This window comes from Copadichromis virginalis, linkage group LG12, assembly GCF_057382275.1.
Source record: "Copadichromis virginalis isolate Kocher_CV1m ecotype Utaka linkage group LG12, C_Virginalis_male_GT1.1, whole genome shotgun sequence".
NCBI classification, from domain to species: Eukaryota; Metazoa; Chordata; class Actinopteri; order Cichliformes; family Cichlidae; genus Copadichromis; species Copadichromis virginalis.
Window position 1 is genome coordinate 37,415,458 of NC_140629.1, and position 25,743 is coordinate 37,441,200.

At 40.3% G+C, this 25,743-nt stretch overlaps 2 protein-coding genes and 2 long non-coding RNA genes across 7 annotated transcripts in view; 2 read left to right on the plus strand and 2 right to left on the minus strand.

Moving 5' to 3' along the window:
• Window positions 1–171: 171 nt before the first annotated feature.
• fgf5 (fibroblast growth factor 5) lies at window positions 172–14,079 on the plus strand. The gene is made up of 3 exons (XM_085476402.1): window positions 172–710; window positions 5,225–5,328; window positions 13,550–14,079. Exons 1-3 carry the CDS (start codon window positions 500–502, stop codon window positions 13,919–13,921), a joined length of 687 nt encoding a protein of 228 aa, XP_085332528.1. The 5' UTR covers window positions 172–499; the 3' UTR covers window positions 13,922–14,079.
• LOC146697595 (uncharacterized) lies at window positions 12,510–24,178 on the minus strand. Its single transcript, XR_014923424.1, has 3 exons — window positions 24,075–24,178; window positions 12,767–12,935; window positions 12,510–12,684 (listed from the first exon to the last, which is right to left on the minus strand). It is a non-coding gene; the product is annotated as an uncharacterized LOC146697595 (long non-coding RNA).
• LOC146697596 (uncharacterized) lies at window positions 20,988–23,117 on the minus strand. Its single transcript, XR_014923142.1, has 2 exons — window positions 23,076–23,117; window positions 20,988–21,362 (listed from the first exon to the last, which is right to left on the minus strand). It is a non-coding gene; the product is annotated as an uncharacterized LOC146697596 (long non-coding RNA).
• Window positions 24,179–24,259: 81 nt separating the features above from the next.
• The window catches only part of cfap299 (cilia and flagella associated protein 299), a 97,725-nt gene continuing 96,241 nt past the window's right edge, over window positions 24,260–25,743 (plus strand). For all 4 annotated transcript variants that reach the window (XR_014923423.1, XM_085476397.1, XM_085476399.1 and 1 more), the window contains exon 1: window positions 24,260–24,454. Coding sequence is in view for 3 of the 4 variants with exons in the window: in XM_085476397.1 (XP_085332523.1) it covers window positions 24,347–24,454 (108 nt within the window). In the remaining variant the exon portion in view is untranslated. The remainder of the gene's footprint in view (window positions 24,455–25,743) is intronic.

The following is a 25,743-nucleotide window of genomic DNA, read 5'->3' on the forward strand; positions in this document are numbered from 1 at the left end:
TGAATTCACTCCTGCGAGCGGTGTTTCATTATTGCCGTCCGGTGTTTCTTTTACGGAAAGAAGCGTCCACAGCGAAATATTTTGTCCTCGTCGCTTCAAGTGCGAATTAATCGCGTCCACGCTCTATTAACATGTCGTTTCCCTGTGCGTAAAATGCCGCGCTCAGTGCGTCCTGGCGCGGACGATTGCTTGGAAAATGTGCGGTGTCTGTCGCGTTTCCATCACGCCCCGCTGCTGTGGGTCGGTGCTGAGCAGGAGTGGCATCTCGGCGACAAAATCTGGATGAAAGAGCGTCCTTTAGAGCTCAGGCATGCATCGAGAAGTGAGATCATTGGCGTTATAAATATCCCCGTGCCAGCAGAACCACTCCAGCTACTGCAGCCGGGGTAATGCCTAGGAGCGCTGCATGCAGTGCGTGCGCACGGTTTCTGGTGCTCAGATCTCAGGAGCGAGACCAAAATGCTAGAAGTGGCCTCGCGGGTGTCTCCTTTTTGAAAGAATGAATGTTCCTCTTTACCTTCTGACCTTCGCTCACTTGATTTGCACCGCTGCGGGAGCTCAGCACAACTCTTTGGAGCGCCAACTTCTGGAGGAGGGGATCCGTTCGGGACGCAGGACTTGCAGACTCTACTGTAGGGTTGGCATCGGCTTCCATCTCCAGATTCATCCCGACGGTAGAGTCAACGGCAGCCATGAGCCCAACCAGCTGAGTAAGTCATTCAGTCCGGCCTCACTGTGCACGAAGCAGCCTAACTACTAATTTATGAAGGTCTGAGGCGTGGATGAATCCGGTGCGTCCCGCTGAGAATGCGCACTTGGATCCTGTGTTTGTTCCAATTGATCCCCGTTCTGTCTGCAGCGATGTCTATTTTGACTGCCATCCCTGCAAGTTTGAACAATGATTTACACATAAAGACGGTAAGGAGCGCGCTGCTAAACTTAGGCTGCCCGAGCCTGTGAAATATCTGAGCAGGCATCTGTTTGACGAGCCTTGTTTGTGTCTCTCCGGGGATGTTGGCAGGTAGACTATTTGTAGAAGTAACAGGTGCAACAGGATGTATTGGACTGCGACTCAGCACGACTGACATAATCGCAACAACGCGACAATATGCACAAAAAAACAGATTTCTTTTAAAACGTTTATTGTTTGTTGTACCTGCAAAGTTAATGATTTGAGCTGCAGACTCAAGTATTAAAGTGAAATTGATTTTCAGATGATTTAAGAGAAATGAGATTTTGGAACCACAAACAAACGCTGATGTTTGCAGTGCAGATATTCGACTTAAGCGTCATCCTGCACGCTGGATTGTTTAGAGCTGAAATTCTGAAATATTAATGATCATGAATGACAAAGATCAAACAAACGAGTTGATATTTGTTGTTGCTGATAAATGCATAACAGAATTCAGGAATCACAGAGTAATATAGTTAAATGTATAGGTTGGGTATGAATCTTACAGCTGCCTGTGTGTTTCTGAAGGGACGAACTAAAAAAAATCCCCCTATAGATTTGGAAAATTGAATTATGACTTGAAATGTCTGAGGTGTAACCATTTCCCCCTGTTTCAAATTCATTTACACCTCTACAGGGAGATGACTAACATCACAGTTTCACTAAATAATCTGACTTTTAGAGCATGCCTGGCACTTTGAAAGCTATCTGTTCACACTAAAAACTCCTTCACACTCAAGTAGATGTTGACCATGAACACTAGTTTCTAAGTGACAGCACAAAGTAATGTGCAATTTGACAGTAAACATTTATCTAAATAAAAACCCTTAAGGGAAAATGAACTGTTAAATTTAGCGGTTTCAAAATGCAAAAAGTCCCACCTCTCTGTTTATGAAGTCCTGTGTCAGCTAGGCCACAAAACTAAAGCCATAAATCAGATTTTCAGCTTTTACTGCACCATCAGATCCTTCATCGCTCATCCGTTGACGAAACAGCAAAAGCTCACCGTGAAAGTGCACTTGTGCCTCCATTTCATGGTCCCCTTTAGAAGAGTTGTCAGGTTACATGGATTTCAGCCATGTGGTTTTGAAGCCTGAATGACAGGGCAGCAGACTAGCAGGAGACTGGGCGTCTTGGATTTGTAATATGAAGATTCTTTTACCATCACGCAGCATCAGATTCAACTCTTAGATTTAACTCAAATGCTCACATTCGAGTTTGGATGCGAGACCTTTCTGCTTCAGGACAGCGGTTCTTTATTTATTGATTTATTTCTGTGTGGGTCCAACAGTGTGTGTGCATTTTTGGGGAGTTAGTTTCACAGTTCATTATATTTAATCTTTTGTTTAATGCAGAGGTTCAGGGACTTCTTCTGGCATTGACCGCTTCAGAAGCAGAAAAGGATTTATGCCCCACACCCCACAATTTACAGTTTTCTCAAAGTTTTTTTTTTTTTTTATCATAAAAAGAATCTGATTGAAATTTTAGTTACATAAAGATCAGCACAGCTGCATTCACACAGTCTTGCTGTTTATATTTCCCTCATAAATCATATTAAGCTTAGGTTTTCTCTATACTTTTGTATGGCATTCAGTCATTACTCTCCCCTGCAGTAGTCTCTGAGCCTGTGTGTTGTTCCTCTAATTGAAAAAAAGTGTATTTATCCAAGTTTATTCATGGCTCAAATATTCACATAAGCCATCAGCACAGGTAAGGTTTAGTTCAACATGCTATCACTTAACCCTGTAAGACCCAGTCCATCAAAAAGTAGCCAGAAAATTCAGATTTTTTTAGAACTGAGATGTTTATCAACCCTTATAACAAAATCCACTTTTTTTTGCTATATCATGCTGTGTATGATATATTTTTTATTATATTTTTATTATATATGTTTTGTATCACATTTGTATCAATTGAGTGTTTTTGGCAACTTTTTGTTAACAACAATGTTAATTTTAGACAAAAAAAAGAATTTTGTCCATAACATTTTGAAATTATGGCGAGCACTGATCATGTCTGATCATGTCTCAGAAACGTATTTATCAAATATGATACCAAGGGTATTATAGGATCAACAATATCAAGCTTTTTGATGCATGCTCAATCATCCAGGAAAGTAAATCTCCAAAAAGTTGATTCCGTTCATCTGGACGTAGCGTTTTGTGGGAGAAACGTTTCGTCACTCATCCAGGTGACTTCTTCAGTCTCAGCTGACTGCAGGTTTCCCCAAATCTTATAAACAGTACATTTGCATAATGACTGAAACCAGCCCACTGAAGGAACAATGGGCTGGGAGGTCAGCAACTTAATCTTAATTATGCAAAGTATCATAACCACTGATCAACAACCACTGATCAAAACCCACTGATCAATGACCACTGAGATTAAGTAACTTGGATGAGTGACGAAACGTTTCTCCCACAAAACGCTACGTCCAGATGAACAGAATCAACTTTTTGGAGAATATCAAGCTTTGTTAGCAAGATAAACTAATTTACTAATCATAACTAAAGGAATAACTTTGTGGATGGTCTGTTTAAGTAGTCAGCTAGCTGCACTACAAATCACTGACAATCCTCCAAACGTGGTCCAGTTCAGTGGCATGTCCAGTTAGGCATGTGCATTTGTTCAGAACATTTCATATGGTATATTTGATGTAAATAACAAACACTTTGCACATCTTCATAGTAACACTTTAACGGTACAATTTTACGTTTGCATAAAATGTTTTCATTAATAATAAAATGGTTTTGCTTATTATTTTTGTATGAAGCAACTTTGGTATTTGGTCCTTCAGTGTTCAGCCATTAAACACGCCATGAACACTGAAGGAGGCGATGGTGGCGATAGGTTTGTGCCTCAGGAGGTGTTCTTCTGTGGCCCCCAAATATTTTATACACCAGTATCCCTCAGTTTGGTTCTTACTCATAACAACTGATTCCTCCAAAACAGCCCATAAAAATCTTTCGTCATAGAGATTTGGAATAATTACTGCTCCGTGTTCCCTTTTTTCTATTCATGCAAACACTAGCGATCTAAAGAAGCCTACTAAAGAGCCCACTTCCCCTGCCAGTGGCGGACCCCCTCAGACATCGGTGCGTTGGTGGTTCTTTGTGTCCGGGGATGGGCGTCCAGGTACACACCGGCTCACTCCTTGGCGGCCGCTTATCGGGGCCTGGAGCCTGGGGCTCGCTCGGGCCACTTCGGAGGTGGGGTGCCCCCGGCCTCTCGGCCTGGGGCTCGGTCACTCAGGCGCAGCTGGCTGCCGGCGGAGCTCACGGGCGCGTCACTGCAACTCCCCCTGGCTTCTGCTCCGCGGCTGCTGAGTGAGCCCTCATCTGGGACTCTCCTCAGCTCTTTCCGGGACAGTGGCGCGGCTGCCCCTCTGTTGGTCTTCCTTGGTCTCTTGTGTTCTGGGGGCCTCTGGATGTCTGGAGTTTTGATCTCCTCCACACCTGCTTCACGCCCTGGAGGACGGGGCTGTGGCCCCCCCACACCCTCTAGCAGATTATTACATGAAGGAACCTTTTAAAAAAACAAAAAACAAGCGCGTCCATGCTCACAGGTGTACACACGGGTGATCACACCCACAAACTACACCCTTTTTGGCTCCTACCTCAAAGCACACTGTGTTCTGTTGATCTTATGTGCTGCACAATAATGTTTAACATTTAGTATTTACTGTCATATTCCCATATATCATTGTGATGTTGTTTATTCTATTACTCTTGTTCTCTTCTGCTTGTTTTCTTTTTTCTTTCTCAGCAGGTGATCCAGGTGATTGATATATGCATTTTTTTTTCTCTGCCCGTTCTGTTGGTTTTTGTTTTTTGCCCTTCTCCCCCGTCCCTCTTCTCAGCTGTTTCTCTTTCCCTCTTTCTTTCCCCCAGTCAAGTCTGTCCCGTATTCAGTAAGTGAAAATAAAATAAACAATAAAAGGTGAATCAAATGGACCATTACGGCAAGGCTGGGATGGTCAGTTTGGTAAAGTAAATCCGTTGGGCATCTTTCTTTGCCTTTAGACAACAATTCTGATGGCAAAAGAGCCAAACGGGACAGGCCAAAAAAAAAAAAAAAAAAAAAAAAAAAAAAGAGATAAGTCTCAACGGTGCAGCTGAACAGGATAACAGTGCTGACATGACAGCAGAGTAGATCATGTCAAAGTCTGTTATTCGGAGTGAGGACGAGCAGCAAGAGACAGAAAATCACAAGACGAGTGAAAATACATCCTGTCACCAGTCAATCATCAGATCATGTTGTTTGTCCTCTTAGGTGTCCTGGAGCTCTTTGCGGTTTCTCAGGGGGTCATCGGTATCAAAGGGGTCTACAGTAACAGATTCCTGGCCATGAATAAAAGAGGACGGCTGCACGCAACTGTAAGTATCCCACTCAGTTCCTACACTATTAAATTCACTCAGCACATACAGTGTGTGGATACTTGAGGGGGCACAAAGCAAGTGCTGACTGGAATGTTGTTGCCCAATTAAGCAGCTTTTAATATGATTAATTAGTTATGTGCAGTTTGGATTTATAAAGGTCAGGGCCTTACTAATGTTTACACTGTCATATATGCTTATATATTGTATGTTCATCATATTATTATTGCTAGCAAGCTGCCTTTTTCCATATCAGGCAGACACTGATCAACATTATCATCCAGCTGCAGACCTGTAATTACAATGTGTATTCGTCCACAAACTATTAAAGTGGATTACACAGAACACTAGCAGGGATATGGTGAGTGTGGAATCCAAGTGAAATCTGGTAACTTGCAGTGATGACATGTGAAATAATAGTTGATGCTACAAAAACTGTAACTAATAAGTTTTTGTAGTTTGAGTTTTTGTGCCAAACTCAGAATTAAGTTTGCCACTCAGATCATGGCAGATAGCTGCCCTTCACTGAGCCTGGTTCTGCCGGTGGTTTCTTGCTGTTAAAAGGGATTTTTTTCCTTCCCACATTTGCCAAGCCCTTGGTCATAGAGGGTCGTCAGATTGTTGGATTTTTTGTGTATTATTGTAGGGTCTTTACCTTCTAATATATATAGAGCATTGTCATGACTGTTGGTGCTATACTACTAAAGTCTTTGTAAGCTACCTAAATGAAAAACATGAGGACAAGACGTGGATACAGACAATTAAACATGAAACGCTAACACAAGAAAGAAGTGGGACATTCGGTATGCTAATGAGCGTAAAAGCATTTGGTAATGATCTGTATTAAACTTGTAAATCTTGACAGAGTATATGATCGATTATTCAGAAAGCACCATTATTCTTTGTGAGTGCACTAGCTAACTATAGCAGCTTGCTAACACATAGCTAGCTTTAGCTTTCTAAGAACAAACTACATATGGAGACAAATACCTGCTACTTGTAATTATGCTCAAGTGTTAGTCACTCACCTTGTTTGGTTAGTGAATATGCCGCTCTGTAGCATATAGTGTAGTGCACTGGTGACTGCTGCTGCTAGAAATGGGTCTGTCAAGAAGTGTAAAGCTGGATGAAAGTGGCAAATGTCTTATAAAAACATACCTGCAAAGACCTAAAAACTTTAAGTATTGTCTTTGTTGACCACTCGTCGTGCTCTGAGACTTCCTGCAAACATATAAACTCAGCACCAGAATTTGTTAACGGTTATTTTCTGCTGATATGATGCTGATTTCTGCTGGAATCAAACATCGTTTGGACTCGTGGTGCATTTATTCATTAGAATCTTTTCTGTTTGTTTTATTTATTAGCTTGTGCAGCTTTATATCTGTGCTGCATAACAAAAATCCCTAAATCTGACATCAACATGTCAAGGCACACTGCTGTAATCTGTAGGCACAGTTTTGAAGATTTTCAAATTCCCCCAAACACACAGTAAGCCCAAATCTACCCACAGCAGCTTGGCCTTGCCGCCGTGAGCAGGCCGGACAGCCAACAACCAGCCGCACTGACGAGTCATCAGCGGGAGTCTTGGCACGCACAGACATAGAAGCAGCTCCCGATTAGCATGTGCTAATGTGAAGAGCAGATTAATTCCAGTCTGGGACGTCTGATAGTATAAAGAGGAGTGAGCCATGAACTGAAAATCAATATGCTGAGTAAACAATCAGCTGGACAAGCAACAATCGGAGAGCCGGAGCGTCTGTGAGCTGCAGCGGTGCTCACGCTGAGCGATTTATGGCCCCTCAGCTCCCAGCATTGTTTCATGAAACCATGTCAGTGGGAAGCGATGCAGCGTTTTCCCTCAAAGTGGATTCTCAGCCACAGCTTGTTATTAAAATTATACACATGTGACTGTGTGCTATTCACCAGCAGAGATTTGTTAACCAGCTTATATTAGCCCTGAAATAAACTTTTTCGAGGTCTCAGTTCTTCGCAAACAAGATTTCAATGTAAACTACATCAGCTGGATATTAGGAGAAAACAATGTGACATAGCGCTGTTGGGTATTGCCTCAAACTAAAGATAATTATTTTGTTCTTCTGGAAGTCTTGAGTACACAATCACCAAGGCTGTGGAACCACCACAACTGTGTTTGGCTGACACTGTGGAAACCTTTAAAAAGCAGTTAAAAACTTAATCAATACTTTTGCATTGTTTATATTGTCTATTTTATTACTTAATGTTTTCTTTATTTTAACCTTTGTGTACAGCGCCTTGTGACTGCCTGTCTACGAAAAGCGCTTAATAATTAAACCTTACCTTACAATCATCACTGGATCAGGGATTTTCTGCTTGGTACCACAACTCCATGCCATGAACTGCATGGCTTATACTATGCAGAGGTCACCGACACTGTAATCCTAATCTGTTGGTGGTTTTGTGTGTTTTTTAGTTTATATGGACCAAGCATCACACCTTAATGTTTCCAAGGATTATTTATGGGCCCCTACAAAAGTGTTCTTGATATACCGTCTCTGATTTTGAGGCCTCGAGATGAGTGTTTTCACAGTCACTTGACAAGTGAAGTCAAATATGCCACAGATGGTCCTCAATTCTGAGCAAAAGCTACACTTTGGAGAGTGTTTGACCCAATAAACTCATCAGGAAAAAGTGTTAACAGAGGTCAAATCAGAAATCCTTTATCCCATAGATGAGTACGGGAGCAGAAATCTTCCTGCAGCTGTAGGTATTGCAATCTGGTGGCCTTAACATAGAATTCTGGTTTAATGCAATTTGCACTGGCTTCTTTTCCACTCTGGAAGCTACATTCATGTTTTATAACCTCATAGATCACGAGTGTGACCACAAAACCTTTTACACTACACTGGGTACACTGTCATTGGCTAACGATGTAGTTCTAACTATTTTAACCTCATTTTTAACTCTAATGAGGACCATGAGTCATACTGATAAATTTCATGTGTTTGTTATGACTTGAAAGTAGTGACTGACCTTATGAACTCCCCAGGAAAGCTTTTATTCAGACTATAGAGCAAGAAGCCATAGACATCTATACAAATGAGAGTTGCCTCCTGCTGGTTAGTTGAAGGAATGCATGTTTAAGCCGCTTCAACATTGGCCTCACTTTCAGATCCATTTTCTATATATAGCATATTATTATCTGTAAAATAACTCTGAAACTTTCAGTGACATCTGCCTTGATAGGTGGAGTTCAGATTTTTTTTTGTCACATTTCAACACTTTGCTGCCTCTGCAGGATGATCTCAGGCTTTTACGCTTACATTCTTGTGCACATTGCAGCTTATATAGTTGATATTTTCTTTCTTTGTAGTAGAGCTTCGCTGGTTAGATGCCTCGCACTCTGATAGTCTCGTTGCTTCCTGCAGTTGGAGTGTATTTTTGCCTCCAGAGCGGCTCTGCCTTCAGAGGAATATTTGTACAGTTAAACTCCAATCTGTGACTACAGCTGCACTGTGCTATTTAACTGCCTTGATGATTTGGTGGATGTAAAACCTCGGGGGCCTCAGGCTCAGGCCTCGCGGCAGGGTGTCAGGTGACGTGCTGAACTGTATCTGTTGCATCGTCTGTCATATTTACTGTTTAGATGTTTTCACAGTGGCAGTTTATTCGCTGAATAATGGGCGAGGAGACAGATGCACATTGCTCTGCGTGACCTACTCAGCAGGCTATCGCAAACATAATCTTCTGAAAGGTGAAAGGGTCGCCAGCATTTGTTAAACAAACAGTGAGGGAGGGGTTATAGATAAAAGAGAGAGTGATACACACATACATAGCTAAAAGCAAGCCTGTGTAGTGGCAGAAAATACCACTAATCACTTTAATTTGTCACAAATGAAATAATTAATTAAAGAAAGGCCTCACCACCAGGAGCTGTGCTCAGCCTGCACTTCAAAATGTGAAGTAGAGTCCTTCAGGAGACACTTATCATCACTGAGGCACAAAATAATGCCAGGTGTTCAGGCCTTTGATGACATCTCTGCCATCAGATCAGATAACCTGACTAACACAACAGCAGGATCGTGTGTGTGAGTCAGAGGGAAACAGAAGCATTACAAATATGTCAGGATTTGTCTTTTTTTTCTTGTTTCCTAACAAACAGAACAGAGAAGCTATTAAGTAACTAAATAATTGATCGTTTAAATTAAAACACTCATGCATTATATCCTTTGTTACAATAAAAAGTAATCTAATGTATTACTTTGTAACAACTGGTCTCCTTTTATGCAAATGATTGTATAAATGGGACTGTATCATGTACAGTCAAGTTATATACCAGGTTCAGAGAAAGGTGAGTTAAGTTACAACTTCATGTTGTTGGTTGAGTATTTCTGTAAGTGCTGAAATACTAAGAGTATCCCACACAAACATGTCTACAGCCCAAAGTTAATTATGTAAAAAAAGAGAAAATTATTCATGCCAGAGATCAGAGGAGAATAGAAAGACTTCCAAGTGATAGGAAGGTAACAGCAGCTCAGATAACCACTTGTTAAAAAAGAAAGCCTACCAAAGAACATCTGTGAATGCACAGCACACTGAACTCTGAGCGAGACGGGCTACAGCACCAGAAGACCACGCTGCTTGGTCTGATGAGTCTCAGTTTCTGCTGTGACATTTGGAATGCAATATGACGGCATGGATCCGTCCTGCCTTATATCAACAGTTCAGGCTGCTTGTGGTGATGTAATGGTATGGTGGATTTTTTTCTTGGGACACTTGGTATCAAATGAATATGTTCAAAGGCCGCAGCCTACATTAATATTGTTCCTGAGCACGTCCATCCTTTATGACAGCAGTGTACTCATCTTCTGACGCCTGTTTCCATCAGGATCATTCGCCATGCCACAAAGTTCAATTCAACACAAACTAGTTTCTTGACCATGACAATGTTAAGAAATCAGTTGCAGTCAAACAGCCTCCACAGTCACCAAAGCTCATTTTGACACTTAGGTTTTGTTTTTTATTTAAATAAACTGAACTACGCTGTATGCTTTGTTTCACTATATTTCAGTAAAGGATTCAATTCAATTCAATTCAATTTTATTTATATAGCGCCAAATCACAACAAAAGTCGCCTCAAGGCGCTTCATAGATACAGAGAAAAACCCAACAATCATATGACCCCCTATGAGCAAGCACTTTGGCGACAGGATCATTTTAAAATCACAGCACATTTAGTTGGAAAAATGTAGGATGTGTTATGTCTTACCTTTGTACCGAGTCTCTACAAGATGTTTGATATATATATATATATATATATGTATATATGCATGTATATATATCAAGGATCATGGGAACGGACCCTTTAAAAGACTGTAACCTATCCTGCAGGGTAGGAGCCAGGTTAAACAGCTGTACAAGCATTATGATTTTTACAATGAGATCTCTGGAATCTGGCTGCAGCTATTAAATCCTATGAAACGCAGCACGGGCCAAATCTTCTTCTTGGTATGAATGCTTATGTGTGTATACGTGCCTGCATGTGTGTGTGAGAGAGTACATTCATACACGCTCCAGTGGATTTGTTTCCAACGTCTAATTCCCTGACTGGTTCCAGAGACGGTAAGTTGCCCAAATGTAGCATTTCATTTCAGTCCACCCACAGCTGTGACTCTGGAGTTCTATACTTTTTTCTTAAAATCGTCCTTTAAAAACAACAACTAAAAGAAACAGTCGGTCACTTTGAATAACTTAAAGGTTTGCGCTGTTCTGCTGCGGCCGCAGTGCACTCTCCTGTGACTGGCATGTTTACCGAACGCTGTAATGGCATCATTTTCTGCTATGCTGCACTCTTCAGCAAAGCAGAACAGTTTGTTTTATTTCAGAATGGCAGGAGGTTATACAAGGAAGTCATGCTGCAGCAAGAAAGCCGGCATCCCTGGGTACATGTCAAAGTTTCCCACCCGAGATATATTTAGGCACAAAACGGGAACATTCAATGAATATCTGCATCTCTGTGCATGACACGTGTGCAGAATGCAGTGCTGCATGCCAGTGTTACATTTTTACATCTCTTTCTAATACTTTGGTAGACAAAGTCTGATCAAACCTGCGACCCAAATAATACAATTTTGATGCAGTCCAACTATGTGCGTCAGGTCCATCTGGAAAACTTTAAGCTTTATGGTTCTTCTTGGATAACCAAACTATCGCAGGCATGTTAAGCAGTGTTTGGGAATAATATTTGGATCATTTAGATTATTAGTAATAATTCATTAAGGATTTTACTTTGCAGATTTGCTGATATTATCTGCACTATTCATACACGAGTAGTCTGATTTAAACCTGCCCCATTCCTCATACTCTGTTTGAGAACCTGGGTGGGATGAAAACTTTTGTTTCAACATGAGGAAAAATCCATCTTATCCAACACAGTTTAGAAAAATACAATAACTCTGCTGATTAAATTGTAAGAAGAAGAATGATCATAAAAACGCCGGCCCATGTCTTCGTTCTGAAGTTCTTCCTGAATGAGTTCAATAGCAGATGCCTTTTGAGTTTTGTGGCTTTGCTGCTGTCAGTGAAGGTGTGACTGTGATAATGAAATCATGTAGATCAGCGGTCTCCAACCTTTTTTGCGCCACGGACCGGTTTATGCCCGACAATATTTTCACGGACCGGCCTTTAAGGTGTCGCGGATAAATACAACAAAATAAAACTAGTACCGGTACCAAAAAAGAAGAAGATTTATTCATAACACACGTGAAAAGACCCAGGAAAACCGAGTTAACGATAAAAACGATAACAAAATAACGCTGGAAACCGATAAAAACCCTGAAAACCATACATTTCACACCTGAGCCTCAACTCTCGCGGCCTGGTACCAAACGACTCACGGACCGGTACCGGTCCGAGGCCCGGGGGTTGGGTACCGCTGATGTAGATGACTTATTAAACCCATCACCAAGGAGTATCTGATGCTTCTGCACATCTGTTGCAATTATTGCAGCACAAGCATGACCCAGCTGTCTCATTAGAAATGTAAATTCATGCTATTTTTATAGTGTGTGCAGGTCCAGGTTCAGTTCAGGTTTCTGTAAGTGGACCTGAAGGTAGAGTTTGGTAGGTGAACTGTCAGGCGCAGTGGCCCGTGGACATGGGATGGACTCAAGTGCAGATTCAAAACCGGAGGCCAGGGGTGAGGTGTAACGAAAAGAGATTTTATTTTACAATGCTCAGAGGCTAACAGAAAGTGCAGACTAGAATCAATGAACATAAACTAGATGTCTGAGGCGAGAGAAAAATACTGTGATGATAACTAGATGGCAGGGATAACTGGGTGCAGGTACTGGGCAGGGGAAACTGTGGCGGGCCAGGGCACTGAAACAGAGGACAGAGCAGTCAGGGGAATCCCACAGAGGGTTGCGAGTGAATCTAAGGATAGTACACTGAGCTGTCTTACAAGCTTGCAGGTGGGGGTTGCGTGGAGGGGGGAGGCAGGAGAGGTCCAGGTGGGTGCTGCATGCAATGCAGGGAGGCAGGCAGGAGAGAATGGCAGCTCCAAAACGGAGAGGGATTACCGGCGGCAGCAAACTGGTATCCAGGAGAGCTTGGTAGGTGGGTTTCAGAGGCTGACGAGAAAAACAGAGATACGGTTAATACACACGATTAGTCACCAAGGAACGGACGTGAGGCCGAGAAATGACTAAAGTTGGCAGATAATCTGGTGAAGACCAGTTGAGTGCGCCGGTCATAAATACTGCTGGTACGATTGCCATCAGGTGAGGAACAACAAAGACTCCACCCAGTGGGGAGGAGCTGATGCTGTGGAAAACCACCCAGACCACGACATGAACAGTAAATCCTCACGTGTGCATTTCCGGTTTTGCAGGAAAAGGACAAAAATCTCACAGCAAAGGAAATTTGTCACAGAAAGCACAGAAGCTTTTCACAGTAGTTGTGTGTATGTGCTGATGTGAAAGTGAGATGATCTTGCAAAAAATGAAATAAAATAATAATGCTAAAAGATTTAGTAATGACTTTTTCTGTGTCCACTCACAAGGTAAACAAGTTTAGGTTACATTACATGTTTGGATATGCACAGATCAAGAATCACGTGTGTGAAAATGACTTGGGACTGTTTGCAAATACAGCAAGGTTCAATTATTCAGAAAACAAGAAAGAAATACAAGAAAATGACACGGAATAATACTTGTTAACACCCTGCATTTCCTTTCTTTTGTAGGAACGGTTCACGGATGACTGTAAGTTCAGGGAACGTTTCCAGGAGAACAGCTACAACACTTATGCCTCAGTAATCCACAGGAACCACAGGACAGGTCGCGAGTGGTTTGTGGCCCTTAATAAGAGGGGGAAAGCTAAAATGGGCTCCAGCCCCCGGGTCAAATCCCAACATGTCTCTACCCACTTCTTGCCCAGGGTCAGCATGCACGATAAGGGCGAGCAAGGCTTCACCATCACAGACAGGAGCAAAGAGAGGAGGAAAACCCCACTCCCACCACCTCCAAAGCCACCCGCGGCAAAGGCAAACATCCAAGCAGGAACCACACCGAGGCATACGCAAGTCAAGTACTGGCCCAAGTACAGGTTTGGATAGGTTTATAGAAATTGGACAAATGGACGTACCCCATAAACTGACAATGGTTATTTATCACATTCAAAGCATTCCAGGTATCTACAGACTGTGTGAAAAACCTCAAAGGGCTGACAGGTACAACTGCTGAGCTTTTCTTTTTTGAAGCTATGACAATAGCTGGATGCTGTGTTTGAGTTAACGATGCTCTGTCACGTTTTACGTCGTCATCCGTGTACATACCGATGAAGCTGAAATCCATAACATTAGAAATATTCTTGATGAGGAGTATTTGACAGAGAGACTTTCAGTTTGTTCTGCTGTCTTGCAAGAATAAGAATGATGCTCTTAATCTTGCAATAATGACACTACCCCCCCTGGCTAAACAAAAGCGATTTCGTTCAGGACCACTGGTGGATAGGAGATTATTTCTGTCTGCAGTAATGTATTTTTGGTCACGTGCTTCTGTTCTAGACTGCCCCACCCATCCATGTGTCCAGGTGGAAAGCATAAGGCAATGTTGCCTGCCTCCTCATCTTTCTATGTTCATATATGGAAAGCTAGAAGTAAGGGAGGACAGTACCAAGAACCCTCCACACAGAACAGCAATGACAACTGATCTGAGATTCACTGAGTCAGATGTGACTTGAAAGGAAAAGCTGAGGCTGCGAACTGATCTGCCAGTATCGCAGCTTGACAACATGCTATGACTGATTATGACTCGAGTGAGGACTACATAGTTATTTTGTTTTGTTTTGTTAAATGATAAATAAAATGATGATCAAATGAAGCTGGCGAAACACCATTGTGACTTTTCAGTCATACATTCTTTGTATGGGGGCCTTTTATTCTTCTAATAAAACATGTCATTTCAGAGGAAAATCATTTAAAATTTGCAATTATTTTATGAAATTATGTTGCGTCTAATTTCATTAGGCCAAAAAACGTATCTCAAAGTCCGATCTGAAAAAGTAACGTTTTATATTATGTCTAAAATTAGCAGGGAGGTGACACATCTAAAGCAGATAATGGATTTCAGCTTTAAACACTAAAAAATAATGAGGTCATGAATATTTTCATGTTGGTTAAGTCACACATGCTGCGATCACTTTTTGATGTAATCTGTATTTTCAAGCCACTTTTTGAGATATAACAATGTCTCTCAGTGATTCAGCCTGAACATACACACCGGCCAACTTTTTAGGAACACCAGATTTGTGATAATGAGCAAGAAAACGTGGACTGGCTCTCTGGAGGCTCCTCTTTTTTCTTGGACAGCTGTGAGGGATCATGGAGAAAACTGTCCATCAAAACAACCGGCTGTCCCCCCAAAAAATCCAGAGTCACGACCTCCCAGCATTCCACCCAGGAGGAGCGCACACCGCCGTCACCACAGGGATAAAGATGCCAAGAAAGAGCCGCCGCTTGTGTAGAGGAAGGTTCAAGCTGTAGGTGTATCAGATGGCAATGACCTCATAGGAGCACCGGGACATCTCAGGGGAAAAAGAAAAGCTTGGTGGCGAGGAACGCAGAATGTCTCAGAGTTTGGTTTAAAAATCAAATATTGTCTTTAATGTAATTGTTTGACTTATTGGAGACGGCTGCACATTTTATAAAACACTTGTTTGAAATCAGTGTCATGAATTTACTCCACTGGCAAAAAAAATGCATATTAATCTATGACGAAACTATTTGAGCACACAGCAGTGAGTGCAAACGTTTTAAACGCGTATCAGAACGCTCTATATTTAGTTTGCACTTTTTGTAGCTTGCCATTATGGAACGCCAGGACTGCCATAATGAATTAATTAAATACACCATTAAATAATTAATTAAATGTGGCAATAATTAATTAAAATTGGAATTAATTAATTAAATAAATAGTTATGACACATGTAATTAATTAATTATTGACACATTTAATTAATTATTTATGTATTTCACATTTTAATTAATTATTGACACATTTAATTAATTAATTATTGACACATTTAATTAATTATTTATGTATTTCACATTTTAATTAATTATTGACACATTTCATTAATTATTGACACATTTAATTAATTATTTAATGATATATTTATTTATTTCATTTTGGCAGTCCTGACGCCTGGCTCTCGTCATGAAATAATTTTATCTGTCAGCCTCACCCATCAAACTCAGGGGGCGGGGTTAACGCTGCCCATGCAGCTTCTCTAACATTTGATTGGTTGCCGTGCAAAGTAAGTCAAAACAGGTCGATCCTAGAAAATCGATTGCTTGTGTAGACTTGGGGCAGCCAGTTATCCCAGAATGCAGATCAAATCACAAGCAGCAATGGTGGTGGTGTAGTTTTAAAATACCCCGTTTTTCTGTCACCAGCTACACTTTTAACAGTGTTTTAGCCGCGAATGTCGCGACATATGTCTGGTCAGGTTGTCAACATAGAACATGTTTGCAAAAGTGCTCAGATGTTTTCAGAGATTTCACTAGCTCTGCTAACAATTAGCATGCAGAGTGCACCCAGGGGGTTACGTTAACCGGTTTGTTTACATATTCCACTCTCCGTGTTCCACATGTTGCATTCGCAGATTCTCATTTTCACCGAACAATCGTCTCTTTCCGCCTGGTCTTGTGTCTCTGTGCTTCTGTAACATAAAGAACGAGCTGACATTTTTCTCACGAAACCAGCGATCAGCTCAACAGACCCTCAGTTTACCTGCATGCATCCTCCTCCTCATCTGTCAGCTGTTTAACACCTGCTGCTAATTCAAGAAACACGCCTAGTTACCTGGTGATAGTCACAGTTTAACTGGGCAGCCGGTGCTCGATATAACGCAATGTCAGCGCATTTTTCTGCACAAGATAAGTAAATATAGTGTTTTCCCCGAGCGCAGAGCTGCTGGAGCTCGTTTCCTTACAGAGCACTTGTGGTGGGGCGTGGTCTGCGGGGCCGTGCGGACGCACCTGCACGGCATCCGCAATCACGCCCGCCGTGTTAAAACACGGGGACTCAGGGGTTGGTGGTGGTGTGGTGTGACGTGAATCAAATAAAGTTGGCTCTGAACGTCGCTCCGTGGTCCCGCCGTGCCTTATTCATGCCACAGCACTTTATAGGCGAACAGCTTTATCAGCGGCTGATGTCCAATCACCAGCACACAGCTTTCAAACCTCAGCTGAGTTTTAGCTCTCAGTGGTTAAACGCTGGACTTCATTCACTCAGGTTCTGTCTGTCGGGTCACGTTTACTTCGCTGTTTTATTTACAACTGAGCAAATCGGTTTGGCTGAGGTTAAAGTTACGTTTCATAACTGCATAGTTTCACAGACGTTTAATGGTTCACTGGCACATGTGTTAGACTGAACTATTCGCTTTTCTTTATCTGGTGTGTTTTGGATTTAACAGTGAATTTTGAGATGAAACTGACTTTTAAAGTGTTTTTATACAAAGAGGAAAGAGAAGGCGCATTTCCACCGAGAGAAGCAGAGTTTGCAACAGCATGTTCATCATGAAGTCTGCAACCTGGACAGAAATATTATATCATCTGTTTTTTAATAGTTATTCAACTGTATTCTAAGCACCAGCTGTCTGTTAGAATGTGATTTTTTTTTTTTTCTTCTCTCTCTCTGTTGGCAGAGGTATAAAAATGCGCAGGAAAATCTGACGTGCATGGCGAACTTCACCGACGATATTTAGGGAGGAATAAACACACATCAAACATAAATGAACCATTTGCCTGTCTCCATAATTGAGAGAATTTTCTCTTCTTATGTCAACACTCTCTCTTTTTTTTTTTCTTTTTTTTTTCTTTTTCGGTCATGTTATGTTTACCTGTCAAAGGCTTGTTACAAACTATGAAACACATTGTGCAGACTTCTGGATGTTAGAAGAAAACTAATACTGCTCATGAATGAGACTAAAGGCAGGAAGGTGTCCTTTAAAACTAAACATGTTAATAGGACCTCCCTGTTTATATCATAGTTTATGATATAGCACGTGTATTTCAGTAATAGCCTGCTGAGGCCACTATACGTGCTGGCCTCATATCAAATGTGAAGGCAGACTGAGTCTATGTTTGACGTTTTTTATATCTAATCTTCCTTTTCAAACATTTAAACAGCAGCGAGTCTGCAGCTGAGGGAATACAAATTCAAATTGTCGGAACAGGTTTGCTCGTTTCTTGGATTCATTTGGTGATTTATTAAATGTATAACTGTTATTCTAATCTGCTGCTGAGTCTCTTACACTTTTCTTTATGCTGTATATTTTCACGTCTCTGGAATAGTTGGCAGTTAGATAGTCAGCTGGGAAACTTTGTGTTAACTCATGGAGCTGAGGATATCGTGGATATGCTGACCTCGCTGCGTGGTGTACAGAGCGAGGTCAGCATGATTAATATTCACAATAAAAATATTAGCCGAACATCATGAAGTCTGTATGTGTTTCATAGTGTCGAACAACCTTTGTACAGTTAAAGCCAGCAGTTACTACATGACGGAAACACCAACGTTATCTCTTTTATGTGTTTATACACAGGTCACGCTGATTACTGAACAAAAACCCAAAGATCAGATGTTAAACAGATTTATTTGCTCTCTCTCCTCCTTAAACATGTTTTTAATGTTAGTTATAATTCAGAATTGGCGACTGAAACACGTAGGACACATAAGAACATCAGGAAATAAAACATCGATAAATATAACCTCAGTAAAAGAAGTCAGCGGGGGTTACTACAGCTGTGTACCGGGGCCTGCGCTTTGTCGGTGGGATTGCTTGCGAGGCGAGCGGGTCTATCCCACGCTTTGCCGTGAGACTGGGCAGACATCTCCGAAATCATCGAAACACTTTTGCAAAGAGGCTGTATCTTGACAAACCGACCAGACACATGAAGATTAAACCACTACATTCTCGGCTAAAAAAAATATTAAAACGGTATTTGGTGACACACAAACAGGGTTTTTCAAAGCTCAGTTCTGTTAGCTTCCACATGCCGGTTGTGTGCTAGAAACAATGGCCACCAGGCCAAAGCAATGGTTTTGACTCGATCAGCGTTAACCCCGCCCCCTGAGTTTGATGGGTGAGGCTGACAGATAAAATTATTTCATGACGAGAGCCAGGCGTCAGGACTGCCAAAATGAAATAAATAAATATATCATTAAATAATTAATTAAATGTGTCAATAATTAATGAAATGTGTCAATAATTAATTAAAATGTGAAATACATAAATAATTAATTAAATGTGTCAATAATTAATTAATTAAATGTGTCAATAATTAATTAAAATGTGAAATACATAAATAATTAATTAAATGTGTCAATAATTAATTAATTACATGTGTCATAACTATTTATTTAATTAATTAATTCCAATTTTAATTAATTATTGCCACATTTAATTAATTATTTAATGGTGTATTTAATTAATTCATTATGGCAGTCCTGGCGTTCCATATGCCATCACCCAGTGTGTGAATGTGTGTGTGAATGGGTGGATGACTGGATATGTAAAGCGCTTTGGGGTCCTTAGGGACTAGAAAAGCGCTATATAAATACAGGCCATTTACATAAGATTGTCTCATCTTACGTTATGAAGCCACCCTGTCTCACAGAAAAAAGAAATATTTCTATTTGTTTGCGTACATGGAGGTTTTTGGTTTACAAAACTTCAAACTAACGTATTTCAATTGTAGGAAAGTTTTATGCCTACAGTAATGTTTTTTTAATGTGTGAGACACCTCGGACAGCGGCAGCAGTTTTATTATAACCCAAACAATGAAGTAGTTTTATTTCATACGCCAAACCAAAGAAATCACATTCAGCACTCCTGCCACCAAACAGAGACTTTTTTGGCCGTTACACCTAAAAAAAACTACATTTACCCAGATATGAGTGAAGGTTGATAAATAAACAAACTGTATTTAAGTAGGTGAGAAAACAGGATGAAATTTGTGTCCATAAACAGAATTCTATATATTATTTTAGGCACTGCTGTGAGTCTCTTGACTGTATCTTCAAAACATGATCAGGTCAGTGTCAAACTCACACTTACATCCTTCAGAGCTGTATAATAACTTAAATGTGCTGTATTATATTGTTGTAATCGTAAGCATTACCAAATTATCATTTTGCATCCTGAACCACATCCATCCTCGGTTTTACCAATTACAATTGAACACACATTGTTGGTGAACATGGCAACAGAATATGAACACGATCATAGAGGAGAAGTAAAAAATATGTAGCTTCATATGTTAAAGTTATTACACCGGTTATTACAGTGGAATAAAGCCATTGTAGCCCAGTGTTAGCCAGTGTTTCTGTTGATGTTCAGCTGTACAACTGATGTTTCTCATGAAAAGCATGTAGCACATGAATGAAGCATTTTCCACACTGTATTTATGCAGATGGCAATCTGTAGTTTCTTGATGCTGTGTGTCTTGTTACAATGCTCTGTGTTGCCACTGCGTTGTGTGATCGCATCCCAGAGCAATATTTTTTCTACCAGATTGTTTTTTTCATAAAAATGTATGTACGACAAAAATCTTTATGTAATAATACCATTAAAAATATATATCAACATGTATATGTTTTTTAATTGCATTAAGTGGGAAAATGCAGAAAGTGGTTAAACATGCTGATTTGAAGGTTCAGAGAGAAGGCTCTATCTAATTTGTGTGTTAAAGTTAGATATCTGCGGTAAAATATGGGAGTGTAGTATATTTCACTTAAGTCCTAATGAGGTCACCAATCTGTCACAGCAAAAGTCTGTGGCTGACTAATGAAAGACAGGTGTGTGTGTGCGCTGACAGGTCTGTGCTGGCTGACGTTCTCCAAATCCTCTGAGGTCATGACAGATTTTACTTTAGTCTAAAACAGGCCTGAGCGCTGATTACTTACCAACAATCTTCCTGTCCTTTCAGATATGAACACCAGTGGGATCCCTCCTCCCACTCTAATGATCCAACATTTGACCTCATTCACATTTTGTGCCACTCTATCACTAAAAGAGAATTTTTCTCAAATCTTGCTGTCTTCTGTGAAGAGGTATGAGGCCAAAGGTCAGGCACAGTGCTAAAGTTTAAAGATCATGAGGCTGTCCATGCTGTATAACGTGGTTATTATCAATTTTATTTCAAATCTTTAATCAAAATCTGAAAAATGCCTGTTGTGTTCTGGCCAGCAGTAGATGCTGGCCATTTACAGCTTTGTGGGTAAAGTAACAAAACACAGATTTATATTTCAAAATTAAGATTCACATCAAACTAAGATACATTTTGGGCAATCTGTACAAAGCAAGCTATATTATTTGTGAGCTGCTGCCCTTAAAAACCATCCATCCATCCATGCTCTGCATTTGGAGCTGTAACTCACTCCCAACCTTTGGAGTGGGCACGCCACTCTTTTCCACCTGAGAACCATGGCCTCAGACTTGGAGCTGCTATTTCTCATCCCAGCTGGTTCAGACTTCGCTGCAAACTGCCCCTGTACAAGGTAGAAGCAGTCATTTAATAAAACCAGCAGAATGATCTCATCTGCATGTAGCGGAGATGAGATTCTGAGACCACCAAACCCAACACCTTCCACCACCTCTATCCAGAAAAAGGTTCAACGAAATCAGTGACAATCAGTTTGACTTATTACTGGAAATGCAAACTAATCTCTCACTACGACTACACACAGTCACCAAGCAGCCCAACTGCCCAATACCCAATACACATGAGCTGCAGCCCCCAGATGCAGGCAAATGCCTTCTCCAAGTTCAAGGCAGGATTTATGTAGAACTTGGAGTATCAACATGGGTGAGTTATAAAAAGAATCCCAAATACAGTTGTTATGAAGATGGAAATTATTTATCGAGGCCCCAAAAGGTTGATTCTGTACACTTTGGCTGCCATGATTCAAATTATGGTTTAAATGCCACAGCTATGGCCTGCTCTTTAATATTGCTGATCATGTCTTCCTGCCAACACTTTGATGAATCCAAGACATCAGGAACTGAAACTTGTTTATGAGCAAAAAAAAGGTTCTACTAAGTATTTGATGCTTCTAAAAATAAAGTACTTGGTGAGTGTATTTTATCAAGCTCACCAAAGTGTAGAAAAAATAACTGTACATCACAGAATAAGAACAGCAGAAGTTTCACATTTATTATTTAAAATAGTGTTAATAATTAAATAGGGTTTATTTCTAAGTAAGAAAACACTCTATGACCTCAGAAATGAGAAGCAGCTTGCGTGACAAAGCTAATCTAGAAGGTTGTTAAAGCTCTCCTCCTTTGCTCACTAACCCACTGTGCCTCTGCTGCCTTTTGTCTTATTTGTCTGTGTGCATACGTGCATATAGGTCATATGTTACAGGGCTGCTGTAGGAGAGACCATTCATAAGAAAATTTTTGATCGTTACTTCACTTTCCATGGACGTCACTGCAGAGCTATTAAAATTCACGCTGGATGGCAAAATTAAACAAAATGATAATAAAAATGATAATAACAGCCAAGAGTCACAGTATTTCTGCACATGAAGCTGAGAAAATACCCACTGAAGGTTTTCGTCTCTATTTTATAGTCAGAAAAGGTGCCAAATTGTGTAGATTTGCCAGGATTTAGGGACTGACATCACGAGACAGGATAATTTGTCGTGTGAGACACTATTCTACTTTTATGCGTCAACTGAGCTCACATTAGTTTAAAATAGAAAAACGGTGTTACTGAGGACCTGCAGGAGCTTCTCTGATGGGATGTAGATATAGATGGGATATTATCGCAGGTCACAGGTCACAATATGATCAAAAACAAAGCTATGCATTTCATCTTAGGCAGGATGTATCATAGACCCATCTCATTTCTTTGTGTCTAGGCTGAAATAAAGCCACTGAAAACTCAACATTCGTAAAAAAATTTTTTTGAAGAAAGACAGTAAGACACAGTCTGAAATAAGGCTACAGTAGAATGTAGTTACAAAAGCAACATCTTAAAGCTTCGCCACAGCCACAGTTAAACAAAGCTACACAGTTCACACTTCCAACACTTTTTTTTCTGCGGTGGGCGTTAGATTTTCACCCAAGACCCGAGAAGAAGAATGAGACTCTTCCCAAACTGGTAGGCTATATTTTTCACAAGGAGCAGAAAAGACCTGTGACACAACAACAAAAAAATTCTGCAACAAACATTTTAGGAGCTCAGTTTACATTGCTACCTGCTCAGGGTTTCGGGGTTCTCTTCGGTTCCTCAGCTGCTGTTGACCGAGAGTAACAGCTTCTGCAGTAAAACTGTACAGTCCATGCTTATATACATACATCCAAATCTCTTTAACACGTACGCTATTACAACAAAAGCTTCTCACAGGGGAAATAAATACCCAGACAAACTTTCTTTCTTTTTTTTTCTGTTTTTGAAAAAGTGAGCTGGCGACTGTCCAGAGTGTATCTTTGCACCTTTTGTCCAACTCAGCCAGGATAGGCTTGAGACCCCTAACTAACTACATAAGAAAACAATGGATGGTCCTCTATTGTTGGTGCTTTGTTTCACAAATGACACAACAGTCTATGCAGTTACTTTTTCCTGAAGACAGACTGTTGATGAGCTTCAGACTGTTTTTCAAGAGCTGCAAGCTTCACTGTATGGTCTCAATTGAAAGTACATCCAAAAATTAATTGGGTATCTGGGTGTATAATGTGCTCTCTTAGAGTGTATTGTGGGCATCTAGGAGGTTTAGGAAGTCTAGGTTCAAAAATGTTCCACACTAAGATGATAGTTTGGACAAAAGCTGCTTCCTCTGCATTATCTACCAACTCTATCATATTATATCCAATTAGCTGTCCAGTGTGCACTTTAAAATCTGGTTTCCAGGCCCTTAGGTGACAGGTAAGCCTATATTTTTATTCCTTTTTATCTATGGAATGTCCTATGATCCAATAAATCAGGAGATGCTGGTTTGCATCCTATGTGGACTATTTTTTAATTGTAATTTGTCTTTTATTTTATTAATTATTTTATTTTATATTATAATATATATAATATATAATTTAACAGTTATAACAATTAGAAAAAAATATAAATATTTTATAGTTATATATAATGATATTTTATTTCTATAAATATTTTAGGTGTATTTAAATTAAACTGTGTAACACAATGCTCTTTATTTCTACCACTAAAATAAAAAATATAAATGACTGGAACCCGCCTTCCTTACCTCACAGGTGAATTCTGTGCGTCGTTACAGGGCAGCTGCTTCTCCCGCCTGTTCACAGCTAAAATCATTACTTGTGTGTTTTGCTATTTTTTCTGAAGGAATTGTATTTTTCTTGGACGGTTCTTGTTATAAAAATGATCTCAAAGAATTCCGGTTTACATAAAGGTTAAACGTGATGTCGTCAACTTCCGCTTCCTGTCTGATGAGAAGCCGGTAAGGCGGTTGCCATAGCAGCGTTTTCCAATACTCACGAGCGCACACGCACACAGAAGATGGAGTACAGCAAATTCAGCCGTTTTCACGATTCTCTAACACAGTTTAAATGTTACGAGGATTACCTGGACTCAAAAGTCACGCCACTGGATCTGTTTTACTTTAAAGTGAGTGAAAAGTACAACTTTTATAAGCACTTTTATCCTACCTATCACTCCTTACACCCCGCTATTTTGTGGCATTGCGCCTCAGAGCCGCACTGACTGCACTACAATTTCTTCATCAATCTACAGCAGTGAATTTTATTAAAAAATAACCATAGTCTCTCCAAAATTACCAGGACTCCTTCAATTCGCCACGTATAAAACCTGCCTTCATTAGCTTGCTAGCACATCACCTGCTTCTGGTACGTTAGCCTCTTGGTATGTTGCTCATCTAATGTCGCTCCGGTGTGCAAAGCAAGAAAATAAATTTTACACGCTTTATGCAAATATTGGCCATTTTTAGCTACGTACTATCCCGACATTAAAAATATACTCTTAAAAATATGAAAATAACTTCATGGGTGTTTTACAAGGTGTTTACCTGTTTACCTGTGATCAACCAAACATAGTTGACAAACACTTGTCTGACTTGTGGCATATACTATACATCAAGTGTTATTTTCATCGACAGTAAATATCGTTTTAAGTTAATATCTGTTTGTTACTGCTCTCTGTTATTTTTTTCTGCATTGGACTTAGTTCGCTTGTTTCATTAAAAGCAGATTTGACTTGTTGGTGTAATTTCAGTAGTTCAACGCTAGGTGGTAGTCATACCAAGGTTTAGAATAAAACCAGTAACTCTTTATATTCAGTCTGTGGTTTAAACTCTGAATTTAACAAGCAGCTATCATCACTCCAGTCTGCTTGGTTCATGCGATAAAGTAGAGAAACAGTTACTCGTATCACATGGCAGTCGTACCGTTTCAAAGCCACACAGACAGTACAACGGGCTGTATTACATTTTGTTGTTGTTGTTATTGTTGTGTTGTGCTCGCTATAGACCACAGATTATTTGCACAAGTAGCACTATTGTATATGAAATTATAATCCATCCATCCATTATCTTCCGCTAAGGTTAGGGTTAGTTATTTTCATATGTTTTTCAGGGATGAACGAAAGACTTAGGAGAAGTAGCTTTCAGGCTGTATATTATCAAACATATGTCTTTAAAAGGCCCTAAATCGCATTTGTTCTTTCTTTCATGTTGGTCTCTTAAGTTTTTCGAGCCACGTATTCTGCTAAATAAGTTGAAAATGAACCTGCCCTTTAGAAATCAGCAGTCCTGCATCCGTCCAGCAGATAGCGCCCATGCTAATGAGTTATGTGTCTGCTGCGGAATTGTTTGAACACCTGTGTCCACATTGAGAGAACAACGCCTATCTGACCTGATAATCAGCTGCAGTCAATCATTC

Bases quoted from the DNA above. Each gene is read 5' to 3' on its own strand.
- fgf5 (XM_085476402.1), top strand. From the start codon at position 500: ATGAATGTTCCTCTTTACCTTCTGACCTTCGCTCACTTGATTTGCACC. The intron at 711-5,224 runs GTAAGTCATTCA...TTGTCCTCTTAG, and splicing joins CCATGAGCCCAACCAGCTGA to GTGTCCTGGAGCTCTTTGCG. The intron at 5,329-13,549 runs GTAAGTATCCCA...TTTCTTTTGTAG, and splicing joins GAGGACGGCTGCACGCAACT to GAACGGTTCACGGATGACTG.